The 13953-nt window shown below is 62.1% G+C and overlaps 2 protein-coding genes across 2 annotated transcripts; one reads left to right on the top strand and one right to left on the bottom strand.

The window, feature by feature from the left end:
- Positions 1 to 318: 318 nt before the first annotated feature.
- Positions 319 to 7439, bottom strand: LOC137468000 (hsp70-binding protein 1-like). The gene is made up of 7 exons (XM_068179425.1): positions 7364 to 7439; positions 6036 to 6240; positions 4964 to 5185; positions 3613 to 3768; positions 2379 to 2475; positions 1214 to 1325; positions 319 to 404 (listed from the first exon to the last, which is right to left on the bottom strand). Exons 1-7 carry the CDS (start codon positions 7418 to 7420, stop codon positions 327 to 329), a joined length of 927 nt encoding a protein of 308 aa, XP_068035526.1. The 5' UTR covers positions 7421 to 7439; the 3' UTR covers positions 319 to 326.
- Positions 7440 to 7745: 306 nt separating this feature from the next.
- LOC137468001 (histone-lysine N-methyltransferase KMT5C-like) lies at positions 7746 to 13011 on the top strand. Its single transcript, XM_068179426.1, has 8 exons — positions 7746 to 7781; positions 7916 to 8158; positions 8248 to 8399; positions 8570 to 8732; positions 9881 to 9990; positions 10191 to 10354; positions 10521 to 10540; positions 12833 to 13011. The coding sequence occupies exons 1-8, from the start codon at positions 7746 to 7748 to the stop codon at positions 13001 to 13003; spliced, it is 1059 nt and encodes a 352-aa protein (XP_068035527.1). The 3' UTR covers positions 13004 to 13011.
- Positions 13012 to 13953: the final 942 nt, after the last annotated feature.

Here is a 13953-nt window from a genome sequence, read left to right as displayed (position 1 = left end):
ACCAGGACGCGGTTGCCATGGCAAAACCGGATAAGCCACGCCCCGGAACACCACGACAACGGCGCTCATTAGCATAACGACGCCTCTTCATTAGCATAGCCCCGCCCCCGCGCTCTCCGCGCTCCCGGTGCTGAATTTGGGCAATTTTGGGTTTTTTCCCCGTTTTTTCCTTTCCGATCGCGCCCCCGCCCCAAACCCCGGGCGGGGACCGGCCCGGAGCGTTTCTTCCCCCCTGCCTCGGGGGGGGCTCGCAGGTTCGGGGGGTTTTTGGGGGGCCGGTGACCCCCCGGGGGGGATTTTTGGGGGAATTTTGGGCGGTTTTGGGGTCATCGGTCCATGGTGGATTCCTCAGGGGGGGTCTCGAAGCAGAGCTGCAGCAGCCGCTCGCAGAATTCCAGCTCCTCCTGCGGGGAGGGAACCAGCCTCAAAATCCCGGGAGTTTGCCCCAAAATCTCGAGGGTTTGTCCCCCGAAATCTCAAAGGTTGTTTCCCCAAAAATCCCCCAAATTCTCCTTAATATCCCAAAAAATTTCCCCCTTTAAAATCCCACGGATTACTGCTCCAAAATTCCAGGGATGTTCCCCCAAAATCCCAAGGATTTGCCCCAAAAACTCAAAGTTTCCCACCCCCAAAATCTTTGGGATTTACCCTAAAATCCCACGAATTTCCCCCACCCAAAACCCTTGGGAGTTTGCCCAAAAATTGCAGGAACTTCCACCCCAAATCCCGTGAATTTCCACCTTCAAAATCCTCAGAATTTGCCCCAAAATTCCAGAAATTTCCACCTTCAAAATCCTCAGAATTTGCCCCAAAATTCCAGAAATTCCCCCCCCCCCCCCAAAATCTTTGGGATTTACCCTAGAATTTCGGGCATTTCGCCCCCGCAAAATCCTGAGGATTTGCCCCAAAACTCCAGGCATTTCCCCCCCAAAAACCTCATTCATTCCCACCCCAGAGCCCCCAGATTCCACCCCAAACCCCCCGGAATTTCCCCTCCCTTTGGGCTTTGCCCAAACTCTCAGGATTCCACCCCAAACCCCCCGGAATTTCCCCCTTTGGGCTTTGCCCAAACTCTCAGGATTCCACCCCAAACCCCCCGGAATTTCCCCTCTCATTGGGCTTTGCCCAAACTCTCAGGATTCCACCCCAAACCCCCCGGAATTTCCCCCTTTGGGCTTTGCCCGAAACCCCCGGGTTTCACCCCGAAGCCCACCTGGAACTCGTCGTGGCCCCGCAGCAGCTCCCGGCGCTGCCGCAGCAGCTCCTCCAGCCCCAGCGCGGGGTCCCGGCACTCCCGGAGCCCCTCGGGGCAGCCCGCCGCCAGGCTGGGGAGAAAAACGGCGATTTCGGGAAAATCCAGCACGGACAGCCCCAAAACACCCAAAAAACTGCCCAAAAACACCCAAAAAACTGCCCAAAAACACCCAAAAAACTGCCCCAAAACACCCAAAAAACTGCCCAAAAACACCCAAAAAACTGCCCAAATCACCCAAAAAACTGCCCAAATCCACCCAAAATCCCCCAAAACCACCCAAAACCCCCCACAAAGCAGGTCCTGGCACTCCCGGAGCCCCTCGGGGCAGCCCGCCGCCAGGCTGGGGAGAAAAACGGCGATTTCGGGAAAATCCAGCATGGACAGCCCCAAAACACCCAAAAAATCACATAAAAATCACCCAAAAACCACCCAAAAATCCCCCACAAACCGCCCAAAAATCACGCAAAATTCCCCCCAGAACCACCCACAAAACAGCCCCAAAAATCACCCAAAAAAGTGCCCAAAAACTGCCCCAAAACCCCCCAAAACCCGCCCAAAAAACACCCCAAAACCGCCCAAGAGTCACCCACCACTGACCCCAAAACCGCCCAAAATCACCCCAGACCCCCCAAAACCTCCCCGGACCCTCCCAGGACCCCCAGATTTCGGGATTTGCCCCTGGATTTTGGGAGTTCTTGAGGGGTTTTGGTTTTTTTGGGGTTTTTTTTGGGGATTTGGGGAGGGGTCTCCACCCCCGCAGCGCCCCCCCTCCCTCCCCTCTCCGTGTCGTTTTCCCCCCAAATTCTGATGGTTTTTCCCCGGGATTTGGGTTTTTTTCCCCAGCATTGTGGGGGTTTTGGGGCATTTTGGGTTTTTTTGGGAATTTGGGGAGGGGTCTCCCCCCGCCAAGAGCCCCCACCCCCTCCCCTTTCCTGGGTGTCTCCCCCCAAATTTTGACTTTTTTTCCCCGGGATTTTTGAGTTTTTTCCCCGGGATTTTTGGGTTTTTTCCCCAGGATTTTTGGGTTTTTTCCCCGGGATTTTTGGGTTTTTTCCCCGGGATTTTTGGGTTTTTTCCCCGGGATTTTGGGTTTTTTGGGTTTTTTGGGGAGGGGTCTCCCCACCTGCAGAGGACCCCCAGGCCGTGCTCGTGGGCGCCGTCGTGCTCGGAGCGCAGCAGCGCCGCCGCCCGCGCCACCAGGCCCTGCTGCACCAGCGGCCCTGCGGGGATCGGGGGGCAACGCGGGTTTGGGGTGAAAAACGGGGGTTTTGGGTCATCCCGGGGGTGTGGGGTGAAAAACGGGGATTTGGGGTGAAAAACGGGGATTTGGGGTGAAAACCGGGGGTTTTGGGTGAAACCCGGGGAGTTTGGGGTGAAATCTGGGGATTTGGGGTGAAACCCGGGGAGTTTGGGGTGAAAAACGGGGAGTTTGGGGTGAAACCCGGGGATTTGGGGTGAAATCTGGGGGTTTGGGGTGAAATCTGGGGGTTTGGGGTGAAAAACGGGGGTTTTGGGTCATCCTGGGGGTGTGGGGTGAAATCTGGGGAGTTTGGGGTGAAAACCGGGGGTTTGGGGAGAAAAACAGGGGTTTGGGGTGAAACCCGGGGATTTTGGGGTAAAACCCGGGGATTTGGGTGAAACCCGGGGAGTTTGGGTCATCCTGGGGATTTTGGGGTGAAACCCAGGGAGTTTGGGGTAAAACCCGGGGGTTTTGGGTGAAACGTGGGGAGTTTGGGGTGAAATTTGGGGATTTTGGGGTGAAATCTGGGGGGTTTGGGTCGTCCTGGGGGGCTTGGGGTGAAACATGGAGGATTTGGGTCAATTCTGGGGGAACTTGGGGAGAAACCCGGGGATTCTGGGGTGAAATCTGGAGGTTTTGGGGGTGAAACCCAGGGAATTTGGGGCATCCCAGGATTTGGGGTGTAATCTGGGGAATTTGGGATCGATTCTGGGGAATTTGGGATCGATTCTGGGGATTTTGGGTCAATTCTGGGGATTTTGGGCTCCAGGAGAGCCCCAGGGAGGGCAGGAAAGGGAATTTTTGGGGGGCTTTTTTGGGATTTCTGGGGTTTTTGGGGTCTTACCAAAGAACCCCGCAGATGGTGCTGAGGGGTTTTGTTTTGGGGCGTTTTTGGGGGATTTTGGAGCCATTCTGGGGGGTTTTGGGGAATTCTGGGGGATTTTGAGGCCATTCTGGTTAATTCTGGGGTCCCAACGGCTCCCGGGAAGGGCCGAAGGGGTCAGGAAAGGGAATTCTGGGGGGATTTCCGGGGGAATTCCGGGGATTTCGGGGTCTCGCTGCTCGAGGGGGCCCGGGGGCCGTTTTTGGGGCGGGTTTGGGGGATTTTGGGGCTGACCTTTGAGGCGGGGGTGCTCCTTGAGCAGGCAGTGCAGCAGGAACGCCGCCCGGGCCCGCAGGGGGGGCTGGGGGCTCTGCAGGGCCCCCCCCAGGGCCTCGAGCCCCCCCAGGGCCTCGAGCTGCTGCAGCCCCTCCGGCTGCGCCCGCACCAGGCCTGGGGAGAGCGAAACGGCGCTTAGAACGGCGAAAACCGGTGAAAAATGGTGAAAAACCGCCCCAAAAACCCCCAAAACCCCCAAAACTGCCCCAAAAACCCCCAAATCCACCCCAGGGCCTCGAGCTGCTGCAGCCCCTCCGGCTGCGCCCGCACCAGGCCTGGGGAGAGCGAAACGGCGCTTAGAACGGGCAAAACCGGGCAAAAACGGTGAAAAATGGTGAAAAACCGCCCCAAAAACCCCCAAATCCACCCAAAATCCACCCCCAAAACCCCCAAATCCACCCCAGGGCCTCGAGCTGCTGCAGCCCCTCCGGCTGCGCCCGCACCAGGGCTGGGGAGAGCGAAACGGCGCTTAGAACGGCGAAACCGGTGAAAAAATGGTGAAAAACCGCCCCAAAAACCCCCAAAACCGCCCCAAAACCCCCAAAACTGCCCCAAAAACCCCCAAAACTGCCCCAAAAACCCCCAAATCCACCCCAAATCCACCCCCAAAACCCCCAAATCCACCCCAGGGCCTCGAGCTGCTGCAGCCCCTCCGGCTGCAAAAATCGCTTAAATTCCCCCAAAAACCTCCTAAGAACCCCCAGAAACCCCCCAAAATCCACCCCAAACCCCCAAAATCCACCCCAAACCCCCAAAATCCACCCCAAACCCCCCAAATCCCACCAAACCCCCCAAAATCCCACCCCAAAATCCCCCAAAATCCCCCCAAGCCCCCCAAAGTCCCCCCCCAAATCCCACCCGAACCCCCCAAATCCCACCCCAAACCCCCCAAAATCGCCCCCAAACCCCCCAAAATCCCCAAGCCCCCCAAACTCCACCCGAACCCCCCAAAACCCACCCCAAATCCCACAAAATCCACCCCAAGCCCCCCAAAATCCCACCCCAAACTCCCCAAAATCCCACAAAATCCCCCCAAACCCCACAAAATCCCCCCAAATCCCACAAAATCCACCCCAAGCCCCCCAAATCCCACCCCAAAGCCCCCAAATCCCACCCCAAAGCCCCCAAAATCCCCCCAAGCCCCCCAAAATCCCCCCAAACTCCACCCGAACCCCCCAAATCCCACCCTAAACCCCCCAAATCCCACCCAAACCCCCCAAAATCCCACAAAATCCCCCCCAAAATCCACCCCAAGCCCCCCAAAACCGCCCCCAAGCCCCCCAGAACCGCCCCAGGCCCCGCGGCTCACAGGAGATGGCGAAGAGGGCGGCGGGGGGCACGCGGGGGTCGGGGTCCGCCCGCAGCCCCCCCAGCAGCGCGGGCAGAGCCCCCAGGGCCAGCGCCCGGGCCTGGGCCCCCGGCAGGTTCTGGGCGCACGCCCCCAGCACCCGCGCGGCCCCGGCCCGCAGCGGCGGCCAGCGGTGGCCCAGCAGCTCCAGCAGCACCTCCAGGCCGCCCAGGGAGCAGAAATCTGGGGGAAAAGGGGCAGGAGCCGGAGAAAACGGGGTTAAAAAGGGAGAAAACGGGGAAAAATGGGGTTAAACAGAGTGAAAGTGGGGCTTAAGGGGTTAAAGATGGGGAGAAAACGGCACAAATCGCCCCAAAATTCCTCCCCCAAAGCAGCCCAGGAGCCCCAAAACCCTGAGTGACCCCGAGTGACCCCTGAGTGACCCCTGTGTGACCCCTGAGTGACCCCTGTGACCCTGAGTGACCCCTGAGTGACCCCAGTGACCTGTGATTGACCCCTGAGTGACCCCAGTGACCCCTGAGTGACCCCTGAATGACCCCAGTGACCCCTGACTCTTAGTGACCCCTGAGTGACCCCTGAGTGACCCTGAGTGACCCCAGTGACCCCTGAGTGACCCCAGTGACCCCCTGAATGACCCCAGTGACCCCTGACTCTTAGTGACCCCTGAGTGACCCCTGAGTGACCCTGAGTGACCCCAGTGACCCCTGAGTGACCCCAGTGACCCCTGAATGACCCCAGTGACCCCTGACTCTTAGTGACCCCTGAGTGACCCCTGAGTGACCCTGAGCGACCCCAGTGACCCCTGAGCGACCCCAGTGACCCCTGAATGACCCCAGTGACCCCTGACTCTTAGTGACCCCTGAGTGACCCCTGTGTGTCCCCCTGAGTGACCTGTGACCCTGCGTGACCCTGAGTGACCCCAGTGACCCCCGAGTGACCCCAGTGACCCCTGAGTGACCCGTGATTGACCCCAGTGACCCGTGATTGACCCCAGTGACCCCTGATTGACCCCAGTGACCCGTGATTGACCCGTGAGTGACCCCTGAGTGACCCCAGCGAGCAGTGGCCGTACCCGTGGCGTTGTCCAGGCTCTCGCAGAGCTCGGCCAGCTGGGCCAGGGCCCCCTCGTGGCCCCCGGTGTCCCCCAGGCCCCGGTCGGGCGCGGCCTCGCCCGGGCAGGGCCCGGCCAGGAGCCGCAGGCAGCGCTGCAGCTCGGCCCGCGCGGCGCCGGGCCCGGCCAGCGCCTGGGCCACGGCCTCGCGCAGCCAGCGCTGCCTCTGGGGACGGAAACGTTACCCAAAATAACCCCAGGGTTACGTTAGATTATCCCAGAGTTATCCCAAATTATCCCAGAGTTATCCCAAATGATCCCAGAGTCGCACTGGGGTTAACCCAGGGCCAGCCTGGGCCACGGCCTCGCGCAGCCAGCGCTGCCTCTGGGGACGGAAACGTTACCCAAAATAACCCCAGAGTTACGTTAAATTATCCCAAACTATCCCAAATTATCCCAAATTATCCCAAATTATCCCAGAGTCGCACTGGGGTTAACCCAGGGCCAGCCTGGGCCACGGCCTCGCGCAGCCACCGCTGCCTCTGGGGACGGAAACGTTATCCACAGTTATCCCAAATAACCCCAGAGTTACGTTAAATTATCCCAAATTATCCCAGAGTTATCCCAAATTATCCCAAATTATCCCAGAGTCGCACTGGGGTTAACCCAGGGCCAGCCTGGGCCACGGCCTCGCGCAGCCAGCGCTGCCTCTGGGGACGGAAACGTTACCCAAAATAACCCCAGAGTTACGTTAAATTATCCCAAACTATCCCAAATTATCCCAAATTATCCCAAATTATCCCAGAGTAGTCGCACTGGGGTTAACCCAGGGCCAGCCTGGGCCACGGCCTCGCGCAGCCAGCGCTGCCTCTGGGGACGGAAACGTTATCCACAGTTATCCCAAATAACCCCAGAGTTACGTTAAATTATCCCAAATTATCCCAGAGTTATCTCAGAATTATCCCAAAGTTACCCCAAATTACCCCTGAATTACCCCAAAGTTACCCCGAATTCCCCCAAAGTTACCCAAATTCCCCCAAAGTTACCCCAAATTACCCCAGTTACCCCAAATTACCCCAAAGTTACCCCGAATTCCCCTGAATTCCCCCCGAATCGGCCTCTGAGACCTCGAACAGCTCCTGGGACCCCGAATCGTCCCAGGGACCCCCAAACCCCTCAGGGGCCTCCGGAGCCGCCCCCAAAACACCCAAAAAGTGTCCCCAAAACACCCAAAAGAGTCCCCAAAACCCCCAAAACGCGTCCCCAGAGCCCCAAAGTGTCCCCAGAGAGCCCCCAAATCCCCAAGAGCGTCCCCCGAGAGCCCCCCGAGCCCCCCCGGGTGCCGTCACCTCCTCGCCCATGGGCTCGCGGGGCTCGGGCTGCGCCTCGCCGGCCGCCACCGCCATCTCCAGCAGCCCCTGCAGCGTGTGCGGCGGCTCCCGCCGGCCCCCCGCCGGCCCCGCCGCCCGCCTCCGCCGCCATCGCCCGCTCAGCGCACCGGGGACGCCGCTGCCAGAGCCCTGAGGGCCGATCCGCCGCCCCCGGCCGCGCCGGGAGCCGCCGGTAGCGCCCGGCTCCGGCTAACGCCGCCCGCCGCGCCTGGCCGCCGCCATCTTGGGGTGGGCGGAGCCGAGCGGCGGAAGAGGCGGGGCCGGGCGGCGGAAAGGGGCGGGGCCTCGGCTGTATTGTTTATGGCCGGCCGCACGCTGGGCTCATTGTGAGCCGGCGGCGATGAGTGACAGCGCGCTCGGCCAACGGGAGAGAAGCGTGGGGGGGAGGAGGCCAATAGGAGGCGAGGAAGGCGGTTGGTTTTAGCCAATAGAAGAAAAAGGGAGGGACCCGCGCGGTTTCAGCCAATAAAAAGATAGAGCGGCGTGACCGGCCTCTCTCTGGACCAATAGCAAGCCCTCAACGCCGCGGACCTCTGCGGCGGCGCCGCCGCCTCCACCAATCAGCTCTCCGAGCGCCTCAGGGAGGGGGCGGGACTCCCCGCGGGCAGCCAATCGGAGCGGCGGCGCGGCGGGGCGGGCGGCCAATGGGGATGGCGGAGCGGGCGGCGGGAGCGGGGCGGGCGGCGGCGCCGGGGCCGCGCCGGGCCCGGTACCGGCGGCGGCCCCGGCCGGTCCCGCGGCCGCGGCGCTGCGGTAACGGCCGGGACGGGGCTCTCGGGGCTCGCCCCGTGCTCGGGGTCCCTCCCCGCGGCACCCCCCCGTTGACGCTCCCGGTGCTGCAGGCGCGGCGGCGGCGGCGGCAGCCGCAGCCCGTGCGGGCCCGGGCGGCGGGCACGGCGGTGACGGCGCGGGAGCTGTGCGAGAACGACGACCTGGCCACGAGCCTCGTGCTGGACTCGGTGCTCGGCTTCCGCACGCACAAGATGGGCGTCAGGTCAGCCCGGGGGGGGCACCGAGACCGCGGGCGGGGCGACGCCGGCAGGCACCGCGACCCTCCGGGCGGGGTGCGGAGCGACCCCCGAGGGGAGCGGGACGCGGCGGGGAACACCCGGGGTCCTGAGGGCGTCGCTGTCCCGGGGCTACCGAGGGTCCCTGTCCCCGCAGCCCCCTGCCCGCCCTGCGGCGCCGGGCCCAGCTGCGGGCGGCCATCGAGGCGTTCCGGCAGCGCCGGGACCTGGAGGCGGCCTGGAGGACGCTGAGCGGGGCCTGGGCCCCGGCTTTCTTCCGCCAGCGGCGCCCGGTGCAGCGGGCAGCGCTCAAGAACCACGTACGGGGGGGATCTGGGGGGCGTGGGGCTCCCCGGGCGGGTTTGGGGGTGAGGGATGGACGGGGGGGGGCCCTTGGGGGGATCTGGGGGGCGTGGGGAGCTTTTGGGGGTCCCTGGGGGGGGATCTGTGGGGTGTAGGGGGTCCCTGGGGGGATCTGTGGGGTGTAGGGGACTCTTTGGGGGGATCTGTGGGGTGTAGGCGGCTCTTTGGGGGGATCTGTGGGGTGTAGGCAGCTCTTTGGGGGGATCTGTGGGGTGTAGGGGGGTCTCTGGGGGGATCTGTGGGGTGTAGGGGGTCCCTGGGGGGATCTGTGGGGTGTAGGGGGCTCTTTGGGGGGATCTGTGGGGTGTAGGGGGCTCTTTGGGGGGATCTGTGGGGTGTAGGGGGCTCTTTGGGGGGATCTGTGGGGTGTAGGGGGCTCTTTGGGGGGATCGGTGGGGTGTAGGGGGGTCTCTGGGGGGATCTGTGGGGTGTAGGGGGCTCTTTGGGGGTCCCCGTGGGGGCATAGGGGAGTCAATGGGGTGTGGGTGGGTCTTTGGGGGTCCCTACCGGGGGCATGGGGCGGTCTGTGGGGCACAGGGAGGGATTTTGGGGGGTCTGTGGGGCACAGGGTGGGATTTTGGGGGGTCTGTGGGGCACAGGGAGGGATTTTGGGGGGTCTGTGGGGCACAGGGAGGGATTTTGGGGGGTCTGTGGGGCACAGGGTGGGATTTTGGGGGGTCTGTGGGGCACAGGGAGGGATTTTGGGGGGTCTGTGGGGCACAGGGAGGGATTTTGGGGGGTTTCTCTGGTGTCTGTGGGGCACAGGTGTCTGTGGTGTCTGAGGGGTTTTTCTGCGGTCTGTGGGGTGCACCGAGGGATTTTGAGGGGTTTTTCTGCGGTCTGTGGGGTGCACCGAGGGATTTTGAGGGGTTTTTTTGCAGTCTGTGGGGCGCACCGAGGGATTTTGAGGGGTTTTTCTGCGGTCTGTGGGGTGCACCGAGGGATTTTGAGGGGTTTTTTTTGCAGTCTGTGGGGTGCACCGAGGGATTTTGAGGGTTTTTTTCTGCGGTCTGTGGAGCGCACGAGTCGCCGAGGGGGAGCCGTGGGGTCTGTGGGGTTGAGGAAGGGCCTGGGGGGTCCCGAGCCCCCCTTCTGTCCCCTCCAGGTGTTCCGCTACCTGCGGACGCTCCTGCCCGAGAGCGGCTTCAGCATCCAGCGCTGCACCCGCTACAGCCGCGACACCAACGGCGCCAGGGTGGTCTCCACCCGCACGTGGTGAGGGCCGGGGGGACCCCAAAGCCGCAAAAAACACCCTAAAACCCCCAAAGCCCCGCTAAAATCCCCAGAACCGCCGAACCTCCCTGAGCCTGCTGCACCCACGACCGCCACAGGCGCGCGGCGGGGTCCCCAGAGCCCCGTGTGGATGCGCAGAGCCCTCCAAACGTGGTTTGCTTTTCCCTTTTCCGGCTCTCCAGGTACAAGCACGAGACGCTGGAGCTGCTGGGGGGCTGCGGGGTGGAGCTGCGCGGCTCGGACCGGGCGCTGCTGCGGGCGGGCGACAACGACTTCAGCCTCATGTACTCCACCCGCCGCAGGAGAACCCAGCTCTGGCTGGGGCCCGCGGCCTTCATCAACCACGGTGGGAGCCCAAAACCGCCCCCGCGGCCCCGAAAACTCGGCCACAGCCCGGAAAAATCTGTCCTGGGACCCCCCCTCCCGGAATTCCCCTGAGCGCCCTCAGGACCCACCTGGGCGATCTGTGGGGGGCCTTGAGCGGGTGCTGATGGTTCTGTTGATGTCCTCAGATTGTCGGCCGAACTGCAGGGTGAGTTTGAGGAGGGGTTTTTGGGGGGCGTTCTGTGGTTTTGGGGTGAGAGAGGTTGGTTTTGGGGTGGGCTTTGTGCTGGGGAGTGTGAGGGGAGGAAGGGCGGGAAGCGTGAGGGGAGAGGAGCGGGAAATGTGAGGGGAGAAAGAGCGAGAAATGTGAGGGGAGAAAAGGATGGAAAACGTGAGGGAAAAAGTGGTGAGAAACGTGAGGGGAAAAAGAGCGGGAAATGTGAGGGGAAAAAGAGCGGGAAACGTGAGGGGAGAAAGAGCGGGAAATGTGAGGGGAGAAAGAGCGGGAAATGTGAGGAGAAAAGGAGCGGGAAATGTGAGGGGAGAAAGGATGGAAAACGAAAAAGTGGTGAGAAACGTGAGGGGAAAAAGAGCGGGAAATGTGAGGGGAAAAAGAGCGGGAAAAGTGAGGGGAAAAGGAGCGGGAAACGTGAGGGGAGAAAGAGCGGGAAACGTGAGGGGAAAAAGAGCGGGAAACGTGAGGGGAAAAAGAGTGGGAAATGTGAGGGGAAAAGGAGCAGGAAACGTGAGGGAGAAAGAGCGGGAAATGTGAGGGGAGAAAAGGATGGAAAACGTGAGGGAAAAAGTGGTGAGAAACATGAGGGGAAAAAGAGCGGGAAGCGTGAGGGGAGAAAGAGCGGGAAACGTGAGGGGAGAAAAGGATGGAAAACGTGAGGGGAAAAGGAGCGGGAAATGTGAGGGGAAAAAGAGCGGGAAACGTGAGGAGAAAAGGAGTGGGAAATGTGAGGGGAAAAAGGATGGAAAACGAAAAAGTGGTGAGAAACGTGAGGGGAGAAAGAGTGGGAAACGTGAGGGGAGAAAGCCGCAAACATGAGGGGAGAAAGAGCGAGAAGTGTGAGGGGAAAAGAGTGGGAAACTTGAGGGGGGAAAAGGGGTAGGAAGCGTGAGGAGAGAAAAGGATGGAAAACGTGAGGGAAAAAAGTGATGAGAAACGTGAGGGAGAAAAGGGCAGAAAAGTTGAGAGGGAAAAGGATGGAAAACGTGAGGGGAAAAGTGGTGAGAAACGTGAGGGAGAAAAGGGCAGAAAAGTTGAGAGGGAAAAGGATGGAAAACGTGAGGGGAAAAGTGGTGAGAAACGTGAGGGAGAAAAGGGCAGAAAAGTTGAGAGGGAAAAGGATGGAAAACGTGAGGGAAAAAGTGGTAGGAAGCGTGAGGAGAAAAAAGAGCGGGAAACGCGAGGGGAAAAAACGGTGCAAAACACAAGGAGAAAAAGCAGGAAATGCGAGGAGAAAATAAGTGGGAAACGTGAGGGGGAAAAAAGCAGAAAACGTGAGGGAAAAAGCACTGCGAAATGCGAGGGGGAAAAGCAGCAGGGAATATGCGGGGCTCACGGGATCTCCCCCATTTTTGGGGTCCCGTTTCGGGCTCTCCCCCATTTTTGGGGTCCCATTCCGGGCTCTCTCCCGTTTTCGGGGTCCCGTTTCGGGTCTCACGCGCTCTCTCCCGTTTTTGGGGTCCCCTTTCAGGCTCTCTCCCGTTTTTGGGGTCCCATTCCAGGCTCTCTCCCGTTTTTGGGGTCCCGTTTCGGGTCTCACGCGCTCTCTCCTGTTTTTGGGGTCCCCTTTCGGGCTCTCTCCCGTTTTTGGGGTCCTGTTTTGAGCTCTCCCCCGTTTTTGGGGTCCCATTCCAGGCTCTCTCCCGTTTTTGGGGTCCCATTTCGAGCTCTCTCCCATTTTTGGGGTCCCCTTTTGGACTCTCTCCTGTTTTTGGGGTCCCCTTTCGGGCTCTCTCCCATTTTTGGGGTCCTGTTTTGGGCTCTCTCCCATTTTTGGGGTCCCGTTTCGGGCTCTCTCCCGTTTTCGGGGTCCCGTTTCGGGCTCTCTCCCGTTTTCGGGGTCCCGTTTAGGGCTCTCTCCCGTTTTCGGGGTCCCGTTTCGGGTCTCACGCGCTCTCTCCCGTTTTCGGGGTCCCGTTTCGGGCTCTCTCCCGTTTTCGGGGTCCCGTTTAGGGCTCTCTCCCGTTTTCGGGGTCCCCGTTTCGGGTCTCACGCGCTCTCTCCCGTTTTCGGGGTCCCGTTTCGGGTCTCACGCGCTCTCTCCCGTTTTCGGGGTCCCGTTTCGGGCTCTCTCCCGTTTTCGGGGTCCCGTTTCGGCCTCTCTCCCGTTTTCGGGGTCCCGTTTCGCGTCTCACGCGCTCTCTCCCGTTTTCGGGGTCCCGTTTCGGGCTCTCTCCCGTTTTCGGGGTCCCGTTTCGGGCTCTCTCCCGTTTTCGGGGGTCCCGTTTCGCGTCTCACGCGCTCTCTCCCGTTTTCGGGGCGCAGTTCGTGTCGGCCCCGGGCGGGGCGCGGGTGCAGGCGCTGCGGGACATCCCCCCCCGGGCAGAAATCACCTGCTTCTATGGCGACGGCTTCTTCGGCGAGGGCAACCGAGGCTGCGAGTGCCGCACCTGCGAGAGGTACCCCGAAATCCTGACAGGGACCCCGAAACCCTGACTGGAACCCCGAAACCCTGACAGGGACCCCGAAATCCTGACTGGGACCCTGAAACCCTGACAGGGACCCCGAAACCCTGAGAGGGACCCCAAAATCCTGACAGGGACCCCAAAAGCCCCAAAGGTATCCCAGGAACTGGGAGGGACCCTGAAACCCTGACAGGGACCCCAAAATCGTGAAAGGGGCCCCAAAATCCTGACAGGGATCCCGAAACCCTGACAGGGACCCCAAAATCCTGAGAGGGGATTGGCGGCGGGGGGGGGGGGGGGGGGTCTTTAACTTTGGGTGGGGGGCCCCAATTCCCAATTTCGGGTCGGGGTCCCCAATTTCAGGACGGGGGTCCCCAATTCTGGGTGGGGGGTCCCCAGTTCCGGGTGGTGGTCCCCAATTTTAGGACGGGGGGTCCCCAGCTCCGGGTGGGGGTCCCCAATTCTGGGTGGTAGTCCCCAATTCTGGGTGGGGGTCCCCAATTTCAGGACGGGGGTCCCCGATTCCGGGTGGGGGTCCCCAAATTGAGCCCCGCCCCCCCTCCCCCCCCCCAGGCTCGGCGAAGGGCGCGTTCCGCAGCCGCGGGGGGAGGGGCAAGGCGGCGCCCGCGCCCCTCCCCCCGCGGGACCCCCCCCCAAAATACGAGCTGCGCGAGACCGACGGCCGGCTGCGGCGGCGGGGGGCAGGGCCGGGGCACGACGGGACCCCCCCGCCCCAAAAACGCCGCCGGAAGCGCCCCCCAGCCCGGAAGCGGCGGCGGCGGCGGCGGCGGCGGCGCCCCCTCCTCCCCGCGGGCCCCCAGCCCCGCGTGTCCCTGCACGACTGCGTGTCCTGCGGGGGGGGGCTGCCGCCTGCGGGCGGGGGTCCCGCTGGTGCTCCTGGGGACCCCCCGGACCCCCCCCCCGCGCCCCGCGCCCCGCCGCCGCCGCCGGACCCCAAACTGTCGCTGTACGCGCACGTGC

The sequence above is a fragment of the Anomalospiza imberbis genome, unplaced genomic scaffold (genome assembly GCF_031753505.1).
Source record: "Anomalospiza imberbis isolate Cuckoo-Finch-1a 21T00152 unplaced genomic scaffold, ASM3175350v1 scaffold_946, whole genome shotgun sequence".
NCBI classification, from domain to species: Eukaryota; Metazoa; Chordata; class Aves; order Passeriformes; family Viduidae; genus Anomalospiza; species Anomalospiza imberbis.
Note: the sequence above shows the minus strand (reverse complement) of the source record. Positions and strands in the feature narration are given on the sequence as shown.